Below are 23,665 nucleotides of genomic sequence, written 5' to 3' on the forward strand. Positions count from 1 at the left end.
GTCTTCTCATCACCAGTACTCAGGATGTGCTTATCTGCGCATATCTCCAGCTCTGCATATTCCCCCCTCCCTCCTCCATATGTTAATCCTGTGTAACCCAACCTCTTCTTAATGTATTCATGATGTAACTGGGATGTATTCTGCACTGTATTCTGGGACATGGAGGGAAGTTTCAAAAGTTCATGTCACCCCTTTCTCGCTGTTCAATCTCGCCTTGAACCTGTTGCACAATAAACTTGGATCTTCTGCAGTTTGCTCCTGTCTCCGGCTGAGCTCATTTTCCTCCGCAGGGACCCGCGGACTTAGTCCGACGAGCTGGGTGGCAGAGCAGCCTCGCACCCAGATTTTACCATAAGTTTCCATCACACTTGGTTCTACAGTGGAACCTCAGATTACATACGCTTCAGGCTACAGACTCTGCTAACCCAGAAATAGTACCTCGGGTTAAGAACTTTGCTTCAGGATGAGAACAGAAATTGTGCTCTGGCGGCACGGCGGCAGCTGGAGGCTCCATTAGCTAAAGTGGTGCTTCAGGTTAAGAACAGTTTCAGGTTAAGAACGGACCTCCGGAACGAAGTACTTAACCCAAGGTACCACTGTAATGAGAACTCTGTAACCAATAAGAACTAGTGCCAGTTTGCTGTTTTTTCCTCCTTTTTCCTTTAAGGTCTTTTAGATTATGACTTGTAGCATGAGGCTTCTATTATTATTTATCTTTGTACGTCACTTTAGGAAGCTATCTCCTATCAAGTCAGGGCATAGATCTATCAACCTTAGTATTCACTGAGTGGCAGCAGTTTGGAAAATGCTGGGAATTGAAACTGGGAGCTTCTGCATGCAAAAGTGGATGGTCTGCTAATGAGGTTCAGTCCTTTCCCAAAGGATTTGGTTGCCTTTTCCACTGAAGTGCAGAGTAAAAACAAAGGTTTTAAGTACAATTGCCCAGGGTAGGGAAATCAGGTCCTTGCTCCTTAAGCAGCGCCTTACAGAAATAAAACAGCATTTTTCATTTGCTCAGGTGAGACACCCCAATGAGGACTGTTGTACAAAAGGCCAAGGGCCATTATAGCACAGGGTTTACTGAACAGAACTCCTGAAGGGTGTCAGAAGCTCTTCTACATTTGACAGCTGGGACTTTCATAAGAAATTAAGTACCAGAAGGCTGGGCTAGAAGAAAAGATCCAATGAGTGAATTTCACTGAGACCCAACCCAGCCGGCACTCTGCAAGCTGCTTTGAGCAACTCGCTTGTGGAGGAAGAAAGCAGGGTATAAATGTTTAAAACAAACAATGAACAATGGTGTGGACAAAGGTGCAGGAATGAATGTGGTGATACGAAGTGCCTCAAGGGGTTATCAGGGTGTTGAAAGCTGGGATCAAGGATGCTTAATCCTTGAGCTCAATGCAGCTTCTATCAGCTCTATATACTTCATATTGAGTCATTCCAAAAGCTCTGGCCCTGTTCTCCCTAACCACTACCCTTCGCTCTGTGTCATGGCCTAAGGGGGCCATTGTTAAATTCTAGCCTTCCACAATGTCAGACATGCATATTTTTGTGTTATTCTGACCCCAAAGGCAGGAGGACGGTCAGCATGCTACTCTCTCTCTCTCTGCCTTTAGCCCAACCCAGCACCCCACATATTATTTTGAACTGCAACTCTCATCAGCCCCAAGCTGGAGGCCACTGGGTTGAGGAAGGCTGCTATAGGTCAACCAACTCTACTTTGGGTGTTGGTCTGGCTAGATTGTTGGGTTCACCTGATCACATACAGAGTAAGCTGGAAAAGTAAGTCTGCCAAAGGGAACACTGTGAATCCTGGATCTCCCTCTTACAAACTACAAAGCCAACAGAACCGGGTTGAAATATTTATTTAAAAATTGAAAACACACATTCAACATATCATACAAAGGGGGGGGGAATCTTGTATTTAATATAATAATTAAAAAGAGAGCTGGCACCTGGGTCAACTGGTAACCTGGCCCCAGACCTGTGGTGAGTGATTTTAGTCACTTAAGGGAAACTGCTCTAATGGAAGTTTTTGTTTGACACCCCTCACCCCAATTTAGGAAACGTTTAAAAAATAGAGGAGAAAGAGCGAGCACTGAGGAAGTCACTTTACTAGTGAGACAAAATGGCCTTTCTGCCAGGCTCAAGACATCACCCTGGCAGGCAGTCTTCTTCTGTTTTGTCCCCAACATGGGTGGCCCATCAGCCTGAAAACCTGAGGTAGTTGGGGGGGAGGGGACGGAGGGCAGAAGGGGTTGCGTAAGGGTAGTTCAGTGCCATATGGAGCCCCTTCTCCTATCATGTGCTGTGGCAGCAAGGCTGTTCCTGCTGCTTTGGAGACAGAGACAGGCAGCTGAGTGGCCTCATTCAAGCTGGCGGTGGGAAGAGAGGGCTATTTGGTTCTTGGGCTGCTGCCACCCAGATGGCAGGAAGGCTGGGGGCATTAACAGGCACCACTTGGAGAGGCTGTTGGTCTAAGCAACGACTTCTTCAGAAGAACTGGAGAGGGGTAGGCAAGTCGGAGTAACTCCCAACGTGGAGAGCAAGAAACCCTGGCTCCTCTGTGGGTCCCTCCAGCCCCTGCACCCCAATGGCAGTGTGCGAAAGACAGACTAATCTTGAGTGACTTGAGGGCAAGGAGGAGAGTCTGGAACGGGCCCAGGGATACTGTGGGACACAGCGCCACAAGTCAGACTCACAAATTTCCCTGTTTTGCCTTGTCAAAGGCTGATCCTGGGCCCAGTCCAACTACCCACTCCATTGTTAGAGCTTCCAAAGTTCCCAGACTCTTTGGCAGCCCTTGGGGCCTTTTCAGATGACCCAGGAAGAATGTTACATGATGGTCACCTTTGTTTGGATTGTAGCTTGAACCCTCCTGCCCTCAGGTTGAAACAGGTTGGCCTGCTGGCAAATACCAGGCACAGGGCAGTCCCACCCGATGCAGCAGGGAGGTTCTCTTCTTCCGAGTGATTGCCCCAGCTGGAGCGAGGAGCAGGCACACATTGGATTGCCCCCAGTGGCAGGTTTTAATCTAGGGTGTACAGGTGTATCCATGCTTGTGTGTATGTGTGTGTGTGTGTGTGAGAGAGAGAGAGCGAGAGAGAGCGCAAACCTACTCCTCTATCATGAACGAGGACAGTGCAGTGTTGCTGCCCAGATGTTTCCACTGCTGTATGGCTAATGACTCACAGTGATCACAAGGTGCCTGAGGCAGCCAGTCATGGAAGGCAGCATCAGTTGGGTGGGGCAGAAGCCAAGTCTACAACAGGATCCACATTGCCTTGCGTTGCTGGCTATTTCAGACTCCGTTCGGTCCAGGGAGGGCTGATGGGTTGTGCTAATGGACTCCGTGTGAGAAAAGGGCAACTGGCCAGGTCTACGTATGAGCAGGTGGAGTCCCTCACAGAGCCCAACATGAAAGCAGCTGCTCTGGCCCCATCAGACCCTCGTCAGCTCTTCCCGCTCCGAGATTCTCAGCTGTTTATTGCTGGCTCAACACACAGTGGGCTGCTCTCAAGCAGCAGAAAGGCCTGCTTTGTTGGAGCGGGCAGCGGAGCCAGAGGAGAGAGGGGCTGTGAGGCCAAGAAGTGTTTCCTGCCTGTTACGGGATGGCCTGTGAGAAGATGGCTGCCACCCACCTCTGGGATGGACCTAATCCATCCCTTCTATGGGCACCATGGTCTGTTTGTACTGAAGGCCCTCCAACCCTGTCATCACAGGGTGGTCAAGTGTACACACACACACACACACACACACACACACACACACACTACAGTTTCAGCAGGTCCTGCCACCTTCTTGGTTCTGAGGACAAGAGGTGGCAGACAAAGAGAAGCAGCATGAGCAGAGAGATGTCACCACGGGCCCTGGTGTGGGTCGAAGGCCAAGGCTGGCAGTTCGGAGGTTGTGCAAATAAGGAAGTGAACTGAAGGTGGTGGAGGAGAGAGAGATGGAGTACGACTTTTGCAGAGAGGCTGCAAAGCTAGAACAATGCCCATGAGGCCAGTGTGGGCTTTGTGGGCTATGGCAGGCAGTGCATATGGATGCTGCTACTGTTGCTGCTATGGTGCTGGGGAGGCTCCTCACCTCCTCTCCCTGTGCCCCCTCTGCCATGGCTGCTACTATCTTCTTGACCAGCAGGGCACCCTGGCTGGCCCAAGAGAGAGAGGAATGTCTTCGTGGTGAGCACAGGCTTTGCGGTATGTTCCAAAGGAGTTTATAATTCGTGTTCGGAAGGAGCTGCACCAATGGATGGTGCCTCTTCTCCAGCTGTCTCCTCAGGGGGCTAGATTAGCACCTGGAGAGAGAGAGAGAGAGCACGCTCTTTGTCAGGTATAGGCAACTAGGGAAGTCAAGGTATTGGTGTATATGTGTGAATACAACCCATAACTAACCTGCTTTTGGAATAAATCTTTCAAGCACAGTTTGGATTCAAACCTCAGCTATGGCTCCAGCTGGGGTTGCAAAGGAAGGAACAACAAAATAATTGGGAGCTCACTCAAGAGCATGCTTCCGTTTCTTCCTTTGATGTTTGACAGCTGGTGGCAGGTGATTGACAGGTAGGCAGCTCCGCTTACCTTCCAAATGTGGCCTATCAGAGGAGGGTGGGCTATTTCCTTACCACTGCTATAAGGTAAGGCTTTCCTTGACCCAAGATTATTATTATTTTTGGCATGGGTGCTCCACAAATGTAATTTTGCCCTTTCAGTGGTTGCAGCACTAACTCAAGGTGTTGGGAATTGAGATGAAAGGGCCTTCAACTGTGGTTCCTTTCCCTTTGCTGGTCCTCCGTGTCTTAGCAGGAAGGAGGCTACAGGCCCAAGTTGGGAGAATTGTGGCTAGGCCAGCATGCCCAGAACCTGTTGTGGCCCAAAGGCCAACATAGAAGCCAACAGGCCATCAGACTCACCATTCTCATCCCAGCCCTCAGCCACCCCTGCCAGTTCGTAGTGCTTCTTCCGCAGCTCTCCCAGGCGCTGGCGTTCCTTCTGCAACTGGTTCTCCAGCTCCAGGACTCGCACCTAGGAGGGAGGAGAAAGACTTCTGGAGTCAGGCTGCAATGCCTCTCCCTTCTGCTCTGCCTGGCATTCTTTTACTCTCTTTTCTCCCTCCCTCTCCCAAATACCTGGGAATCCATTTCTTGACGCTTGATCTGTGTTAGCGTTATGGCGGAGAAGTCCATGCTGTCTGCAGGGGGAGAACACATAAGTTTACTCTCATTAATGGAAGCATGGAAGTGCAGGACTCATCCCTTCCCACATTGTGCTGAGAACTGCCTGGCAGCTGGTGAGCCCAGCTGTGCTTCCTGTGGGACTCAAGCAGCCAGATGAATAAGTCAAAAAAGTAAGAGAAAGGCTGTAACTGAACTGAATGAAAAACAGAGACTGCTACCCCTCTGCCTTGGAGAAACAGGTGCCTACAGGAGGTGCCTACCTAGACAGCATCTTAAAAAGCAGAGACATCACCTTGCCGACAAAGGTCCGTATAGTTAAAGCTATGGTTTTCCCAGTTATGTATGGAAGTGAGAACTGGACCATAAAGAAGGCTGATCGCCGAAGAATTGATGCTTTTGAATTGTGGTGCTGGAGGAGACTCTAGAGAGTCCCATGGACTGCAAGAAGATCAAACCTCTCCATTCTTAGGGAAATCAACCCTGAGTGCTCACTGGAAGGACAGATCCTGAAGCTGAGGCTCCAATACTTTGGCCACCTCATGAGAAGAGAAGACTCCCTGGAAAAGACCCTGATGTTGGGAAGATTGAGGGCACAAGGAGAAGGGGACGACAGAGGATGAGATGGTTGGACAGTGTTCTCGAAGCTGCCAGCATGAGTTTGACCAAACTGCGGGAGGCAGTGGAAGACAGGAGTGCCTGGTGTGCTCTGGTCCATGGGGTCACGAAGAATCGGACACAACTAAACAACAACAACAGGAGGGAAAAGGGACCTCCAACTTCAGATTCAGAAACTGACCTGTCTCCTGAATTTGTGACATTCCTGACTTGGTGGTAGCCACCACCCTGGCTGTCGCCTGGTTGACTCCCCGGGAGGCAGTCTGGAGCTTGCTGAGGTTTGCGCTGTCTTTATCTGCTTTCACCTGGTGGATCAAAGATGAGAATCAGTGGCTTCTTTGCAGGTGGGAGAAAAGGATTCTACGTGCCACATGTGGTGGACAAAGCAAGTGATCTGCAACGTGCTGCTCCAGATGTTACAAAAAGGAAAGGGAAGATCCCCTGCTGGTTGGGAAGAGAGCAAGCAAAGGCCCCCAGTGCCACTCTAATGCCACCCTAGAAGAAAAGCTCAAACACCAGGCACCGCGGGTGGTCCTAGACTATATCCCCAGGAGCAAAACACTCATGAAATGCACTCTTGCCCATCCAAAGCCCCTTATTAGTTTATTCTCCCTACTTCACAGATCAAACTTTTAGAAACTCTTTTGGAAGTGGGATCCTGAGACATTAAACTGGGTTTTCCAGAAAAGCCTTTGGATGATTGTCTATGCAGGAGGAGAACCCAAAGTGGGAAGCTTTAACAACTGATTTGTGATGGGGTTCCAGCTGCAGCTGTACTTAAGCTGGAAGGAAGCCATGGATCATTTTGATGAGGAAACATCACCAGGTCACAAATGGATCCTACTGGCTCAGTTGCTTTGCCACTGACAGCAGATGAGAAAGTGCTGGTGGCAAATGGAGCAGGACACTGCCAGTCAAACGGCTGTTGGCATCCTGACTGCCCAGGAAAGCCTATTAAGCTTATTCATTCCTTGTATGACTGGCTGTTGGCCACTTGCTCAGGCACTCAGCTCAACATTCCTGCAGCAGGGGGTTGGACTAGATGACCCTTTGGACCTCTTCCAATGCTATGGTTCTAAGGAGGTATCACAAGGCAGTCCCTACCTTTGAAGCAGCAACTAGTTGGGCTGTGCTTGCTGCAATTTCATGCGAGCAGACCATGAGCTCCTCAAACTTCCCCTTGCCTTGAACCACGAGGTCAGCAGCATCTCTAGGGAAAGATGCGAAAGGGATGTTAGAGTGCCACCCCTCACACCCCAGGGCTACAAGCTGCAGCCCCTCATCGCAGCACTGCCTAGCTCGCAGGCCAACAGCAGGCTATGAAGTAACCCCAGGGATGTCTGCTGCCTTTTCTCCCCCAAACACTTACACCAGCACAGTTGCTCCCCAGCCGACAGCCTTGGAGGCAGAAATCAGCCCCTCCGTCCACCGGGAATTTCTGGCGTAAAACTCCTTGGGGGATGCTGCTCCCTAGATGAGAAGAGGAGTGAGATCTAAGCATTGCCAGGAATAGCTGAAGGAGGAGTTCATTCTGTCTCTCTCAATTGCCACCAGAAGCTCTGCACCCACCACAGGGCCACAGAGGTCAGAGCAACGCACTCCATTCACAGCCTTCTAGCTTTCATGGCTGTGAGCTTCAGCCTGAAAGTGGAGTGGCAGCTGCCTTATACCAGGTTAACCCTTGGTGCACCTTGCTCAGTATTGCCTGCCCTTACCAGCCTTTGGCTAGCCAGGGCTTCCAGGCAGGGAGTCTTTTCCACTCTGCATGTGAACTCAGGATCTTGTGCATGCAAATCAGGTGCTCCACCACTAAGCCACAGCCTTTCCTGGGGTGCGCAGAGAGGTAAGAGCCACCTTACAGACCACCTTTAGATTTTCCAGAACCTGGTGGTGTTCACTGGAGAACAAACAACCCACTTTCTGTTTTACTCTTCTCCCTCCCTCCTCTCTCTCTTGCCTATGTTCTGAGGTTAGGTAAAAGGCTCTGCAAAGGGTATCTTGATCCCAAAGGGAACTCTGGACACAAACATTCCCTCAGAATGAACAGGCAAGAATATATGTGAGTTATGAACTCTCCTTCTAACGAGTTACCAAGTGATGTAGCATCTGGACCTGCACCCTGACTGATGTCAAAAAACTGTTTCATTGGCAAGGTGGGAGCTGCATGAACCCTGTGTAAGAGTGACCATGGGATGCCCAGCTATGCTCCACTTGCCACACCTGTCCCATTTCATCTGAGTTTTTGTTCTGTTTTTTTGCTATGCAACCCTATTTATCCAGCATTGCACCTTTGAAAGACTGGTGTTTTCAAAATTTTATGTATACTGCTTTGAGAGGCTTGATCTAATAATTACAACACAGTTCTCTAAATAAAGCAAATTAGTTTAACTCGCCCAGTAGTATGAATTGTGTTCATGTGGGCCGATTCTCATACTCCTTTGTTAACTCCACATACATTGATAGCAATGAGAAAACAGAACCCCTGTGGGGGTCCCCTATCACCCACCATTCCAGCATCCTATTTAAGAGCTAAAAATCCATCTGTCTCCTAGGCCCCTATAACACTTGGAAGAGAGGCACGTAAGACAGCGAGAGGCTGCAGCTAGGTCCCAGAAAGCCATCTCATTTTATCATCGTCCATCCAGCTGCCCAAGGGATTGGAGTGCTATTAGCATGAACACAACACACCCCTTCAACAACTCAGGAGCACACTGGAACAATGGCACTTTCCTGCCCCACCTTTAATCAAGGAGAGGAGTATGTTTTATGTAAACAACACCACAGACTGACAGCATCTGGGGCACAGCAGTGGCAAGAAGGCATGCTGAGTGAGAAGCCCACATTCCCAGCTTGCAATGCTGGCACTGCTGACTCACCCTTCCACTCTCCACAATCTCCCGCTGGAGGTCCTTGGAAGCCTTGACCAGAACCTGGATGGCCTGCATTAAGCCTGTGCAGGAGCCCAGAATCCTGCAAATCACAAAGGATTGGCTGTGCAGTGTCTGCTTACATCCATAGCATATGGGCTCCACGGTAAAAGTCCCAGAGGCCCCCTCCCCACATTGTTGAGCAAAAACCACTTGCCAGGTAGAGGAAGCACAGCAGTCAAGGAATGAGCAGGCACCCTTCTCTGGCTCCGAGATGATAGCAGACTAACCCTTTCTTTTGAGGACAGACAGCCTTCGCCAACCTGGTGCCACCAGGTAGCTGTAGTGGCTGGGGCTGATGGGAGTTGTAGTCCAAAACAGCTGGAAGGTGCCAGCTTGGCCACGGCTGCTCTAAAGCATGCTGTCCTGAAAACGGTGTGTCGGAGTGGGGTGGGGAGGAAGAGGTGTGCCAATGGTGCCCAGAAAAAAATCCAGACAGGGAGGAGGGAAAGGCAGCTGGTGCCAGGCTTCCATACCAACCTCTCGTTGACCTCAAGCTTGGCTCCAGTGTCTCCTGCCCGTGACTTGCTCAGCATCTCCTGTGTTGACAAGGGTGGTGGGGAGAGAATGGGGTGGGTGTCAGAGCTACAGGATGAACAGCGTTAGCCCACTGTCACTTATACAGCAAAGCTGAGAACCAGCCACCCCTAGCATGGCACGGAACTGGAACTGAAATCTAATCTCCTGCCCTGAAAAAGAAAACATTACTCCTCCTTCTTTTTGAAGGAATCCCACTGGGCAAACAGGAAGCCGATCCTCCTCTCTCTCATCTCACCTCAATTCTGGAAGCTGCCATCTCAATTGCTGCTGCTGTGGCTGCCATCTCCTTGTCCACCAAATCCCCGAGTTCCTCCTGCTTGATGTCCAGGCCCTTGGGGCGCAGGTCCTGCAACAGAGCAGAGGGTGACCTACAAAGTTGCTGCCTTCTCTTGTATCCCCCACTACCTCATATCAACTTCATCTTCAGAGGAGCTCACTAGGTGTAGGGAACAGGATCCTTCCATTTGTCTCTGTCAACTGCATTCTGTCGCCTGGTACCAGCGGCATCACATGAACTGCTTTTGCCTGTGTGGGTGGTCAGTTGATCCCTGCAATCCCCTTTTGAGGCCAGCAGCATCTTTCCCTGCCCTGCACAATGTGGGCAGATGGGTGTGGCTTGGCCTGGACAAATGAGGAGGTCTGACAGGCCTACTGAGGCCTGTGGGGTAGAGGTTCCCCACCACTATCCTGGTTCTATACTTTGGGAGGAGCCAGCAACATGGACTCACTGAGCAGAGTTGGAAGGGACCCCAAGGGTCAACTAGTTCAACCCCATGCAATGCAGGAAAAGGTTCATTGGAGGAGATCCACTCTGGGCTTGCAACCCCAACCAATGGCAGCCAATGTGCTGTAGTGCTTAAGAGTGTTGGGGCTAGAACCTGGGAGACCAGGGTTCAAATCCCTGCTTGGCCACAAAGCTCAATGGGTGATGTTGGGGGTAAGTCAGTCTCCCAGCCTAATCCAACTCATAGGTTGTTGTGAGGATAAGGGAGAGAACCACACCTTGACAAAAAGGTGGGATTACAAATGCAACAAACAAACAAACAAACAAACAAACCTTTTGCCCTCCCCAAACCATACAGCAACTCACCTCTCCAATGGCAGTGATCCGCCCAAGACAGTTCCTGACGGCTGCGCAGTTGGCACTCTCCAAAGAGGCTTTGTCCTTCAGGGTGCCCAAGTAGCACAAGGCCTCACTGCCACACTGCCTGCAGGCTTCCAACAGCACTGGAAACATGCAAAGGGAAAAGGCTCCACTCAGGCCCTGCATGACCTAGGAAGGCACCTGTTTCTATCCTACCCTTTTCCTGGCCAGAGGCAGGTACTCACTGTCTGCAGCCTCCATGGGGGCCATGTGTGAAGTGGCGCTTGCCTGGATGATGGTGTCGCCAACCAGGTGGCCAAAGAGAGCCACGTGTGACAACAAGCTGCTCACATCTAGGAAGGGAGAAGAGAACACATGAGACCAAGCACAGGTGATCCTCCCAGGCTCATTGAGATCTTCTAAGAGAAATACCGCCAAGTGCTTCTGCCACAATGCCCACTTTTACTTTTCCAAAGCAGAGTGGAAAAGAAAATGGCACTGACAAATGGGTGCAGCTGCTGACATGAGGGGGGTGACTCTCAGGGTGTCCCACTTCCATGCTGCTTGTCCTACACGGGGCATGTTGCCTGGGCAGCTGGAAACAGCTCCAAGTTTCTTACCTGACTGGTTGGAGAGGTACTGGGTGCATGCCTCCTGCAGCCGCTCTACACACTCGGATGCCGCAGAGGTCCTGGATAGAAGGTAATCTACACAGCACACAAAATAAAGGAAGCATTGAGTACAACCCTACTAGGAAGTGCAACTGGAAGAAGGCCTTAAAAGCTGATTATGTACAACCCAGCAATGAGGGTTGTCTTGACTTCCTCCTTGGCCTGGGCTTCTCCTTTTCAGCCTTTTAAGAATTCATTTTAGTTTATAGCCTGCCTTTAAATTATTATTCCCTCCCCCCCCCCCACAAAAAGAAATAGATTAAGAACTTAAGAAGAGTCTGCTGGGTAAGACCAAAGTGGGCCCATCTAGTCCAGCATCCTATTCTCACAGTGGCCAACAAGATGCTTCTGTTGGGAAACTCACAAGGAGGATTTGAGCACAAAAGCAACCACTCTTGTGGTTTCCAGCACCTGGTATTCAGAGGAATCACTGCCTCCAACTGGGCTGGCAGATCATAGTCATCATGCCTAATAGCCATCAATGGCCCTCTCCTCCTCCTCCTTGAATTTGTCTAATCATCTTTTAAAGTAATCTAAACTGGTGGCCATCACTGCCTCCCATAGGAGGAAGTTCTATAGTTTAATGTCTGACTGATTGAAGGGAGGTGCAGAGTGACTAGAAATTATTCTCCCACTGGTAACTGAAGCCGTGGTTTATCCAACTTCAGCAGGAACTGCCCACGGTTGCAAGTTGCTGAGCAAGTCTAAGGTGTCCCCTGGAAGCATGAGGGTCAGAAGCATGCTTTGGTTGCAAGTGGGCTCTGGCCACAGAAATCTCTGCTGAAGGAGGGGGGGTGAGGGGCCCCAGGCCTGCTTGGCTGACCTGCGGAGCTCGTGCAGCTGACATGTGTGGGGTCTTCGATTCGGTTCAGAGCATCCTGCACCATCTGCTCAGCCTCCCTCGTGGCGCACTGCAGGAGGGCAAACTGCTTGTCCAGGAGCTGCTGCTGGAGGGCCTGCGTGTTGCTCTCCTGAGGGCAAAGGAAGAGAGGCTAGACCTCTGCTCTTGGCCTACTCGTGGAGCAGCGGAAGAAGAGCTTGGGGTGGTCCTCCATGAACCCCTACCACACAAAGAGCCTCTTGGGCTGTTCCTGGCTAATCACCACCATCTCACCTCCAAGCCACCTCTTACCCTTTCCTCCAGAGAGCTCCGTAGCTCCTCTACTGCTTTGCCACTGTCCTCCTTCTCTCTCTGCAGGGTGGCCTTCAGCTGCTGCACTTCGGCCTGCAAATCAGTCAGCTGCTGGTCACGCTGGGCCACAGTCTCATTGAGGGTGGCTGTCTCCAGCTGCAGGCTGGCCAGCTGAGTGCTGTGCGCTGTTTCGGCCTAGCCAGCAGGAAGACAAAAAAAAAAAAAAAAAAAAGGAGAGGTGAGGGCTTCTCAACTTTGCCTGAACTGCACCAGTCCTGCAGGAACCTTCTCCGTCCCCAGCTTGTGGTGGCTGCAGCCCCAACAGCTGGTGTTCCTTGTGCCATTATGGCAAAGCGAGGAGAAGTCATACAGAAGACGTGTGTGTGTGTGTGGACACACACAACTTCCGCCAGGCCTCTGAGGAAGAGGCCAGGCTGGAGAGTCTCACCTGTGCACTGGACTCAATGGTGCTTCGGAGGGTCTGGAGTTCCTGTTTGCTGACAATGAGCTCCCTCCTCAATGCTTCCAAGACTTCCACCTGCTCCTGAGTCTGCGGAAAGAGAAGAAGAATGTTTGTGCCCTTTCCCGTCAGGTTTCTCCAACATACATTCTGAACCCCCTTTCTCTTCTCCCTCAGCTGAAGCTCCCCCCCACCCCCTGCTCACCTTCCGCTGGGCCTGCTCACTCAGCCGCTGGAAGGCGTCCTCCAGCTCTTTCTTATCCCTCTCCACGTCACCTTGGACCTGCCTGGCCACTGTCACCTGCTTGGTCACTTCTGCATTCTAAGGAACAGGAAGAGGGAGGCAAAGGAAGAGAAGGAAGCGGATTCAGCCACTTGGGTTCATGGGCATAACTGTGTCACGGCTAAAATGGCCGCTGTTTCTTTAATGCGAATAAAGCTGGGTCAGCATGACTCAGCGGTCTGCACCAAGTTGTATATATAAGTGAGAAATGTTCATTTGTTGCTGAGGCTGGTGTTTGGGTTGGTTGGTTAGTGCTGGTGTGTATAGTTATTCAGTCGTGTTTTGCACAAAGACTTAAGAATAAAACTCTGCAAGGATATTCTCGTGGACTCTTTTTGTGCCGGCAAGGAGACTGAGGAGACAAAGGGAGGTCAGAACCCTTTCCTTCTTTTTTTGCTTTTTACAAACACTGACAAACTGTCCCTCCTCCCATCTTCAGTGGCACCAGTGAATTTTCCTTGCCCCCTTCCTCCAAGTCATGCAGCGGAAGCACACTGCAGCAACCCCCCCCCCCGGGCACAGTCTCCATCTTTGCTGAGAGGGCTCCGCTACTGACTTGGCTCCTCAGCCACTGACTGACTTTTGATTCATCAATTTCTTTTCTAATTCCAGGTAAAACTCTGAATTTTGTTCAGTGCAACGCAGAAACATACCAAAGTGTGCTCTCTGTCTCTCTCCCTCCCTAGTTACTGGTTTCCTAGGTAGTGCTAAAGAGAAATGATAAAAGCTGTAAATGGAAATCTAAGCAAATGCATAGATAGTTGACCCAGAAAGGGTGTGGAAATCCTAACAAAAGGAAGGCAGTGGTTCACAGCTACTGAATCTTAACTGGCTTAACAGGGCCATCATTAGGGTGCTTCAGCAGATGCAATCCCATCTTGTTGCATGAAATCAGAGGAAGTGACACCCCTCAACTCTCTAGTACCAAGAAGTGAAGGAAGAACAATGCAGGGTTACCTTGCGCAGGAGGTCTGCGTGGTTCTGCACCAGCTCGCTGTACTTTTCCTTCAGCTTTGTGTATCGCTGCTCTGTAGCTTGTGCTTTCCCTGTAGCAGAAACAGACAAGGGCGGTGACTTGGTGGCTAGGGTGAATTAGCCATGTATTTTTGCAGGAAGGGATCCATTTCTTATGTTATTAGCCCACTTGAGTTTCATACAAGTTTCGAACTGTTACAGACAGAAACTGGAACCCAGGTTAGCTAGGCTAAGTGTACCGACATATTCTTTCACGGCTGTTATGAAGACATAGTTTTAATTGACTTGTGGTGTGTTAATTCTTGCTCATTTTAATCACCCATGTGTTTGCGCTTGCAAGTTGCTATCCACCCTGAGCCTTCAGGATCCGAAGCAAAGCAAACGGGCAATCAAGTTGCCACCCATCTGCCCAGTGGCAGCTGGTAACATTTTGACTTGGTAGGGCTGCAATTCTTGCTGTTTTCATGACAATAGGACTTGTACAGAACTTATTTAGGAAATAAGGAAACAATACAAATCCAAAAAGGGAAAGAAAAAAAAAAGCTCCTTAAAGCAGGAAACACTCCCTGTTGGTCCTTTGGCCTTCAGGAAAATAACTCTGAACATGCTCAGAAAGAATGTATGGTTCCTCTAGGCTAGCAGGGCTGTTTTTGAAGCAGTCCTTCCATATCTGCTATAGTGACTGTGCTGGACAGGCCTCATAGCAACAAATGGAGTGAGCGCTTTCCTACTAGGGTTGACTTTCCGGCCATCTAGAATGGTGCCTCTGGGGCTGGTCAGGAGGTGCTGGTTGCCAGGAGATGAGGCGGCCTCAGAGTAAGCAAGCAAGCAGACAAGGGAGCCCAGCCAGTCCACCAGCTCTTGCTGTTGGGAGTGGACAGACAAGTCACAGGCCCCTGTGGGGCAGTGTGAGGAGGCACCTCTCTTTGGAGGCGGAGGGGGGGGGCAGCTCAGAGACCAGGGGCAGCAGTGGCTGCCCAGAAGACTTCCAATGAGAGGGGAGAGGCAGCTGAGGGAACACTCTCCAAGGGAAGGTGTTCGAAAAAGGGTGAGAGGCTGCCAGTATTGCAGGCAAGGGGTGACATAACTGGGCTCCTGAGCCCAACAGGGATGTCGCAGGAAGAATGTTGTTGGTCAAGGGAGCCGTGGACTCAAAAAGGTTGAAAACCTCTGACTTAAGAGACACACGGGAGGGACTTTTTGTTGCCATAGTTAAACTTTTGGGTGAGGATTGGCTGATTGCTGACTGACCAGAGAACAGGAGACTGACATAAACGTCTCTTTAAGTTCAGCATGTGTGTGGTTTTGAGATTTTCAGGACTTTTTCAAATAAAGAAACTGCTTGACATTTTCAGCGGGAGGGCTATGCCCCGGTGTACCAACCCCCACTGCCCCAGATGGGAGACTTGGTGCTGGGGCTGCCATTGAGCCCTCTGCCTGCTCACTCTCTATCTCTGTGAGGCTGCGCTGGGCTTTCTCCGTGTCCTCGTGCCGCTTTTTCAACTCGTCCAGCTCTGTGCGCAGGAAGTCGCTCTCGTCCAGGGCCTGCTGCTTCAGGTGCTGCTGCTCTGCCAGCTCCGCCTCCAGCTCGTTGATGCGCCCCTTCAGTTGCTGCACCAGGCGGTGGCTCTGCAGGGCCCACAATGGAGAGGGGAGGGGATTAGGGGACCCGCTGACAAGATTTGTGGGGGGTCAGGAGAGGGTACACAGTCTTGGCTGGGGAGGCCAAGTGAAGCAGGTCACAGAGCACCCCCAAAACAAATTAAACAAGGACTGCACGTCAGACGGAAGGGGCACGCCTGAGTTTGGGACACCTCCACATTCAGAAAATGCCTCCCTATAATTGTGATCAGCTGAGGTGTGTGTGTACACACATGTGTGTGTTTACAATGTTAAATGGCTACAACCCCCAACAACACATCTGTTTCTTGGTCTTGGGCAGTGAGCTGTAAGTGCTGTCTTCACAGTCCAGTAGCCTGGACTGTTGATCGCTCCCCCCCAAACACTTGCTGATGGATGGACACTCCCTGCCACTCCCTACCATCAAACAGCATGCTGTTTTGCCTCTGTTCCCAGTTACATTTAGCAGATTTGTCTGTCCATTATTTGAGGTAACCCAAACAAGAGACAGAGAAGAGAGGCAGGAACTGAAAGAGGTAGTGGTGGCCACATGGAGCTTGGCTCCGGGTTGCTCTTGTGTCTGCAAAAAGAGACGTCATTTCCCCAGGTCTAGCTGATGCAGCATTTTGGACTTGTGAAACCCTTTACAACTTCTGCCTTGATATTAAAAGCGGCGGAGGCTGTGTGCGCGCCATTGTCCTACCCCACCTTCTGGGATTCTCCTGTTTTGCCCCACAAACCTCCCTTCCTGAGAGCTGAGCTCTGCCCCAGAGATAGGTGCCAGTCTGAAAGGCACCTTTCATGCGTTGCCAACAGCGATGGGGACATTTCATTCACCTCGGCCTTGAAGTTCTTCAGCTCATCCTTGAGGGTGCTGATTTCCCTGTGCAGCTGCTCAATTAGCCGGTCCCTGGGGAAAGGGAGAGATAGGTTGGTGTTGTGTTTCCAATCTGTCAGGAGGACAGATAGCATCAATTTAAAAAAGCCCCTCACTCAGGACCATGGGAGCAGGCTCAAATCGAGAAAAGAGGGGGGCATTCCATGACCCACCAAACCCCCAGACTGATCATCTAAGCCATTAACACACAAACACAGTGTACCTTGGATGCAATTAAAGCAGTGCAATGACGATGAAAGCCTCTAACAAAGGAAGGAAGTGCATTCAGAGAAGGACCCTCACTCACTTGTCATCCTTGGTCATCCCATTCTGGCTGTTAAAGTTGAATGGATCATTGCTGAATGAACTGCCAAAGAGGTCATCAAACTTATTGTCAAAGAGACTCTGAAAGAGGAAGAAGAGTTGGAGGCTGTTAGCTCCATGCAAGAGCAGGGAGGGTCTTTGCTATGGTCCTTAGAAGGCGGCAATAATTGCAATATTGAAAGGATGCAGCTTTAACAATGTTCTGACCTTCCTCTCTCCTATATTGTCAGAGCAGAGGCTGCTTGCTGAAGGAAAAGACTGGAGCGAAAGGGAAGGGAAACACCTGGGAGACTTCAGCTTGTGTCCTGAGCTTGTGCTTGCTCCTCCCACTGCTCAGGTATTTAGCTGGGAGCCACCAGCCAGTGGCATGAGAGCTAAAAGGTTCTCAGCTAGTGGATCAGCCAGCAGCCGTGAAATCCCTGTTAGCCCTTTGCTCCCTACAAGAATTTTTTGACCTCAACCTAAGTGAAGAAAGAGGTTTAAATGTAGTGTGGGATGCCAGCAAGGCAGCGATGAGAGGTTTTTTTAATTCAGCAAGGTGCTTTTCATAAAAGGGAAAGGAGAAAAAAGAAGCAGGAGATATCAGGCGCCTTATTGAAGAAGGAGAAGGAGTTAATCGCAAAACCAAAGGATAAAGATATATCTCAAGCAATTAAACTCCAGCAAGCACAATTTTTGATGTTAGTTAATAAAGAGATTGAGCTGAAAATTAAATAAATGAAACAGAAAAAAATGAATTTGCTAATAAACCTGGTAAACTGCTAGCATGACCACTTAAAGAAGAAAAGAATGAGACAGTAAATAATATTGTAGATGAGGATAAGCATCTGACTATCTCAAAAGAGATAAGGAAAGCATTTGACAAATTTTATACTTCAATATACCGTTGTGAGGAAGAGGACTTTGAGAAAATGGACTGTAGCATATCCTGAGTATCTAAGGAAAACTGGCAAAGTCTGAATGCACCCAAATCGATATCGGAATTGCAAATGGCTATAAACAGAATGAAGATGGGTAAAGCATCGGGGCCAGATGGATTTACTGCAATTTATTATAAAAAGTTCCAGGATGCACTTATAGAACCACTTAAGGACACCATGAATAGAATTTTAGTGACTGGAGTAATCCTAGCGTCATGGAAGGATGCATTCATTACCTTGAACCCCAAACAAGATAATGACTTAACAAAGACTAAAAATTACAGACCCTTTTCATTTCTGAACTATGATTATAAGCTATTTCCTACAATTTTAGCTAATAGACTGAAAAGGACACTAACTGAGTCAGCCCACAGAGACCAAGCTGGGTTTTAACCAGGTTGACAAACGAAGGACAATATAAGAAATGTAATTAATTTAACAGAGTATTTGGAAGTAAGAAATGAAAAAGAGGCTGCGCTAATATTTCTAGAGGTGGAGAAAGCCTTCAATAACATTTCATGTTCAATCGTGATCAAGGTTTTAGAGAAAATGGAAATAGGTACCGCATTTTTCGCCCTATAGGGCGCACCGGCCCATAGAGTGCACCTAGTTTTTTTGGGGGGGGGGGGAATAAAGAAAAAAAAAATATTCCCCCCCCCAGGCGCGGGGCTGGGGGAAGCCTGAGCTTCCCCCGACCCCAGAACAGGCTGCTATCCGCAAGCTTTGGGAGCCTGGCGGGAACTCCCGCGGGCTCCCAAGGCTTGCGGATAGCTTCCTGAAGCCTGGAGAGCAAGAGGGGTCGGTGTGCCCCGACCCCTCTCGCTCTCCAGGCTTCAGCGAAAGCCTGCATTCGCCCCATAGGACGCACCCAGATTTCCCCTTCATTTTTGGAGGGGGAAAAGTGCGTCCTATAGGGCGGAAAATACGGTAACTCTTTCCTAGCAAGAATTAAAGCAATCTATACTGATCAACCCATAAATATATTAATAAATAATATTATTCCAGACAAATGCCCAATAGAAAAAGGAACAAGACAAGGCTGTCCCCATCTCCACTGTTGTTTATGGCATTAGAAATATTGCTTCAGAATATAAGGAGAAATAGGGAAATTAAAAGTATTGAGGTGGGACGTAGAGCTTAAAAAATCAAGGGCATTTGTTGATGATGTGTTGTTGACACTTTGGAGAGCATTCCCAAAGCATTAGAAGAAATTAAAAGATTTGGAGAACTGGTGGGTTTTAAAGTAAATTCAGATAAAACCAAAATGTTGGTCAAAAACATGGACGAGCAGTCAATTTTTAAAATTTTTTTTAGAAAGGATGTCTGGTTTGTAAATAGGTAAAAAAGTTAGATATTTGGGAATTTGGCTGACAGTAAGAAATCTCAACCTATATGAAAATAATATTAAATTGGGGAAATAGGTTAAGAAAGAGTTGGAGATATGGGGGGGATGAAACTCCCTGTTAGGTAGAATTTCAGCCATTAAAATGAATTTATTGCCTAGGATGCTGTTTTTATTCCAACTGTACAGTGGTACCTCAGGTTAAGTACTTAATTCGTTCCAGAGGTCCATTCTTAACCTGAAACTGTTCTTAACCTGAAGCACCACTTTAGCTAATGAGGCCTCCTACTGAGAGAGAAAAGGAGGAAAATAGGAATAGGAGAAGAAAAGGAGAAGATAAAGGACTTCCGATTTTCCATCTTTCAGCCAGCTGTTCTTCCTTGTGCTAAGCAATATTTCCCCAATCTTCAGACCCAAATGTCTCAAATTCATTCATTTTCCTTCCCACACAAAATTCTAAAAGGGGTTCTCTATTTTTTCATCTTTGTTCGCACTACGGTCTCGCTGCATGAATAAGTCCTTTTGCATTGGGCTCTGCTGACTGTATGAGCAGGCTTGTCCAGGAGAACACAACAAGGCTGGAAACTGGTGAAGAGTTTGTTTAGTTGAAATTAATTGAACTAATGTTCTGCAGAACAGTAGCCTGTGGAGTGGTGTATAGAGAGATATTCCCTGAAAGCAGAACACTGCTGCCCTCCCCTCCTCTTGTGGGCCAGGACCAGATTATCACTTGAGGAGCTCTGCCCCTCCACTCACCTTCTGAGAAGACGTTTCCATCTCCACAAGGTCCATGATGGGCTCACTGTCGGGGGATGAGGCTTCCACTGGGATGACAACCACAGGGCTGATGTGCTCGGAGAGCGCCGAGGCCCGCAGGAAGTTGGGTGGATTCTGGTGATGGAAAGAAGGATGAAGCTGGGAAACCTGAGAACTGCAACACTGAGTAGAGAAACACGACACAGGGTGGAGCAATCCTGCCCTGCACATCTTCCACCTTGGGAGTTCAAAAGGCACAGCAGTAGCAGCCCCTCCACTTAAGTGCTAGTACAAGGGAACCTGTGGGTGGCATTTGTTGAAGGCCCACAAGGGTCTTACCTCAGGCAGCTGTGGGATCTGAATAAGCCGCTTGAAGTACTGAAGGTTGCTGGAGCGATAGAACAGATCCTTCAGCCTGCAGAGTACAAGAGCAAAGGCAGTCAAGTCCATGAACACATCCTGAGTGGGCCTCTGGACAGTCCAGGTGGGAAGTCTGCCAGCCTCAAGTGTGAAGCAAAGCTTTATTGGCCCTATCTGTGTTTTTAACTATGATTGCATTTGTATATTGATTTTTTAAAATTGGTTTGTGGATTTTCGCATTTGTACACCGCTTGGAGAGCTCTTTGATCTAACGGTTTTAAAATCTTCTCAACAAATAAATGTGAAATTCTGAGTTGTTACCAGCTCTCAGCCAGGAACTGAGCCATCCACACACTTACTTTTTGAACTGCTCCAGGAAACGGTCCCTGTGGCCTTGGAGTGTGTCAGCTGGGAGACCTGGAGAAGAGATGCAGAGAAAGGGAGTGAGATCAGGGAAAACCTGGATTATGCAACCGATGCCTTCGGGGATGGTGATGTTTGTGGGGGTGGAGAGACAGACAGATAGATATGCACACACCAGCAAAATAACCAGCCAAGCAGTCAGCCCTGCTAAGGCACACATGCAACACCTGCTCCCTCAGGCGCTATGCTCCTTGTATAGAACAACTGCGCATTCCTGCATTGGAAGGGTCCCTTCCAACTCTGCAATTCTATGATTCTGTCAGGTTGGGCAAAGCAATGATGTACCTCCAGAAACTGTTAAGGGACAGAAGTGCTTGGTCACAGCCTTGTAAGCCTCCCTGAGCTCCTAACCTGAGGTGTGGAAGCTGGTTTAATATTTGGTGATGAGGGAAGGGTACTCTGCACATGCTCAGAAGCATCATTGTCTACTCTACCTTGCACATTCCAGGGTACTGGCATATCACAATGGCCAAGATCTTAACTAAGTGCCCTTATGCAAGCCTCTTTCTCCCTGCTCCAATATGGAAATAGTTATATCGGCCGAACTGACCGTGAAATAGTAAAGAACTGCCAAGGTATCTGTAAAGCACTCTTGGCATTTAGGAAAAGTTAAACACTATAAACTGCTACAACATTAAGCAGGACTCTGTTTGCAGCTGTTCTGACATCAAAGACGGAGAAGGGCTGCAGCTCAGTGGGAGAGCACCTGCATTGTCTGTAGGTTCAATCCTCAATGGCATCTCAAGGGAGGGCTGGGAAAAAGGCTCCCTGCCTGAAGCCCTGGAGAACTGCTGCCGGTCAGTGTAGACAATACTGAGCTAGCTGGACCATTGGTCTTACTCCATATAAGACAGCTTCCTACATGCCTACAATCCTTCCAGCAGGGAGCGAGGTGCAGGATGTCTCAGCCACCCCAACTATCATTGCTGTGATAACTGGAGCACAATGAATGAGAGAGGTGGGGGAAGGGAATCCAAGCCCCCAAGGGGGCAGTCAGATTTGTACTCACAGGAGTGGAGCTTGAAGAGGAGTTTGACTGTGTAGTCGTAGAGGTGGCTGCAGTCAAGGATGACCTGGATTAGTGGGGCCAAGCGGCACTGCCCGGAAGCCGTGACCGACACAGAGCGAGACATGTCCAAGGAGCTGAAGACTGGAAGGGAAGGAGCACAGGAAAGCAGAAAGGGTTGGATAAGTACTGTGCATGTTCCAGTCACAACAAAGAGGGGCCATTTCTAAAGATTGTGCCCTAGAAGAGCTGGCCAACTAACAAGGGAGGCAACCCCAGACTCAAAAGTGGCACCACAGTGGGTATCAAATGCAGCATATGCCAGTGAAAGTGGAGAATGGTTAAGGAAGCCCAACAGTATCCAAGAGGAGACTTCCCAAAAATGAGATTGGTTAAAAATGAAGCACTGTCTGCACAGCCTTCTCCTCCACTTTGTTCAGGAGGACCCTCATGTCTCTTCTAAGAGATACAACCCATCTGTCCCATGGCTAGCCTAGCCAGGAATCCTGAGCTGTCCCTCTTCCCAATCCTCCTTTCACCCAAGGCTTCTTCATCGCAAAAGCTGCTGTCTTTTTCATTTTTTGTGGGCGAACGTGTGTCTGGGCACCTAGTGCTCTGCAGGCATCTGGCTAATTTCATCCACTCTGTTTGTGTGTTTTAAAATGAAGAGAAGCTGAACCTGGGTTATTTCACAGTCTCACTTCAAATCCCCCGCCCCTGTTTCCTGGCACGCTTTCTTAGATATGTGGACCTGAATTGCCCTTTTCCTGCAAATAATGCTGAATTTGCAGGGAGTAGACAATTCCAGAAGGAAGCGGAAGAATGGTGCATACATAGGAAAGAGAGGGAAATCTGCACCAGGTCAGCGCAGGACTCAGCAGAAGGGAAACAAAAAGAGATAAGCACATGCTGGAACGCATGTGCCCCTCAAGGGGAAGATGAGCTCTCCTCCATTCTGCAACCTTCTCTCTAGTCTGAAACTGAAACTCCCTTTTGTGTGTGTGGTGTTTTTGTTTTGTTTGCAAGGGGAGATACCTTCTGGGGGTCCAGGAACACCCTCTGCCCCAAGGAACAACGATTTCTTCCGAAGGGAAGGGAAAACATGCTTGCCATCCATAAAGAGTGGGGCAAATGGCCAACGAATTAACCACACCTCCCTGAATTGTGCCTTGCAGAGGTACCTAGCATGCTTTGAACTGTGAAACCTTACCTGTCTGAAATAGGTTCAGTTCACACTCCAGGTAATCGAACATCTCCACAGTGAGTTGGAAACTGAGTGAGAAAGAGAGAGACTGAATGGAGGATGCTGCAACACTGAGAATGTGGAGGCTGTGGTCTTTTACCTGCCACAGGACCATCTCAGAAACTTTGTGAAGTCCCAGAAGCAGCTCATGGCTTCATATAGCAGAGGGAGATCTGCAGCAGGGGAGCCAAGAGACTTGACAGAGCCTCAACCTGTGAGCCTGAAAGAAAACTGCCCCCACCACTCACCCACCCACCTACCTGGGGCCACCACCAAACAGGCAGCCCACCCTCTTGCCTACCATCATTGCCCTGATCCCAGAAAGGAAAAGCAGCCGCCACCAATGCCCACCCCGACCCCCTGCCAAGCAGCACTTACAAGTTATTCACGTCATTCTCGCCCGTCTCGTCAAGCTGCCTGTCTGACATCTGGAGGTTTCCTGGGAACCTGGGGTTCTGTATGAGGGGAGACAGAAAGTCAGGCCAAAGCTGTGGCTCAAGGCAGGTCCAATGAAGTGGGCTCCTCCTGCCAGACCCCCTTCCAGCGCTTTTGCCTCTCCAGCTCCCTGGAGTGGCAGTGCCCAGTGGGAAGAGAAGTGGGACTGCAGCCAGCGATGGCCCTCAGCAGCTTCCCTTCCATCATCTGGGCAGGTGATTTTGAACTTCTCTCCCTCTGCTCCCCCAGAATAATACATGGCCTCTTCTGAGACCCCTTTTGAAGAACAGGGAAGGGTGGGCCCAGGGGAAATACATCCATCCCTTTAACCACAGCGAGCTGCATCATAAACCCCAGCTGAGAAAGGAGAAAGTGAACAGAGGATGTGAAACCAGCCCTGGAATGTGGCCACAGGATCTCTGAAGAATGGGCTGGGCTAATCCTGGCCACAGTGGCGAAGCCTGGCCACACTTCAGAAGCAGTGGCAATCCCC

At 49.4% G+C, this 23,665-nt stretch overlaps 1 protein-coding gene across 4 annotated transcripts in view; it reads right to left on the bottom strand.

Annotated features, from left to right (window-relative positions):
* Positions 1-1,852: 1,852 nt before the first annotated feature.
* The window catches only part of HIP1 (huntingtin interacting protein 1), an 80,145-nt gene continuing 58,332 nt past the window's right edge, over positions 1,853-23,665 (bottom strand). For all 4 annotated transcript variants that reach the window (XM_082201371.1, XM_082201368.1, XM_082201369.1 and 1 more), the window contains exons 6-31: positions 23,116-23,192; positions 22,705-22,766; positions 21,498-21,638; positions 20,425-20,482; positions 20,045-20,120; positions 19,706-19,840; positions 16,671-16,768; positions 16,324-16,396; positions 15,312-15,495; positions 13,849-13,937; positions 12,814-12,930; positions 12,597-12,698; positions 12,149-12,343; positions 11,840-11,987; positions 10,966-11,052; positions 10,591-10,698; positions 10,352-10,488; positions 9,497-9,607; positions 9,202-9,260; positions 8,671-8,764; positions 7,164-7,264; positions 6,899-7,004; positions 5,976-6,099; positions 5,132-5,193; positions 4,916-5,027; positions 1,853-4,303 (exon numbers count right to left, since the gene is read on the bottom strand). In XM_082201371.1, the coding sequence (XP_082057497.1) occupies positions 4,284-4,303; positions 4,916-5,027; positions 5,132-5,193; positions 5,976-6,099; positions 6,899-7,004; positions 7,164-7,264; positions 8,671-8,764; positions 9,202-9,260; positions 9,497-9,607; positions 10,352-10,488; positions 10,591-10,698; positions 10,966-11,052; positions 11,840-11,987; positions 12,149-12,343; positions 12,597-12,698; positions 12,814-12,930; positions 13,849-13,937; positions 15,312-15,495; positions 16,324-16,396; positions 16,671-16,768; positions 19,706-19,840; positions 20,045-20,120; positions 20,425-20,482; positions 21,498-21,638; positions 22,705-22,766; positions 23,116-23,192 (2,676 nt within the window). In that variant the 3' untranslated portion in view covers positions 1,853-4,283. The remainder of the gene's footprint in view (positions 4,304-4,915; positions 5,028-5,131; positions 5,194-5,975; positions 6,100-6,898; positions 7,005-7,163; positions 7,265-8,670; positions 8,765-9,201; positions 9,261-9,496; positions 9,608-10,351; positions 10,489-10,590; positions 10,699-10,965; positions 11,053-11,839; positions 11,988-12,148; positions 12,344-12,596; positions 12,699-12,813; positions 12,931-13,848; positions 13,938-15,311; positions 15,496-16,323; positions 16,397-16,670; positions 16,769-19,705; positions 19,841-20,044; positions 20,121-20,424; positions 20,483-21,497; positions 21,639-22,704; positions 22,767-23,115; positions 23,193-23,665) is intronic.

This window comes from Podarcis vaucheri, assembly GCF_965113315.1.
Source record: "Podarcis vaucheri genome assembly, chromosome: 15".
Taxonomy (NCBI): domain Eukaryota; kingdom Metazoa; phylum Chordata; class Lepidosauria; order Squamata; family Lacertidae; genus Podarcis; species Podarcis vaucheri.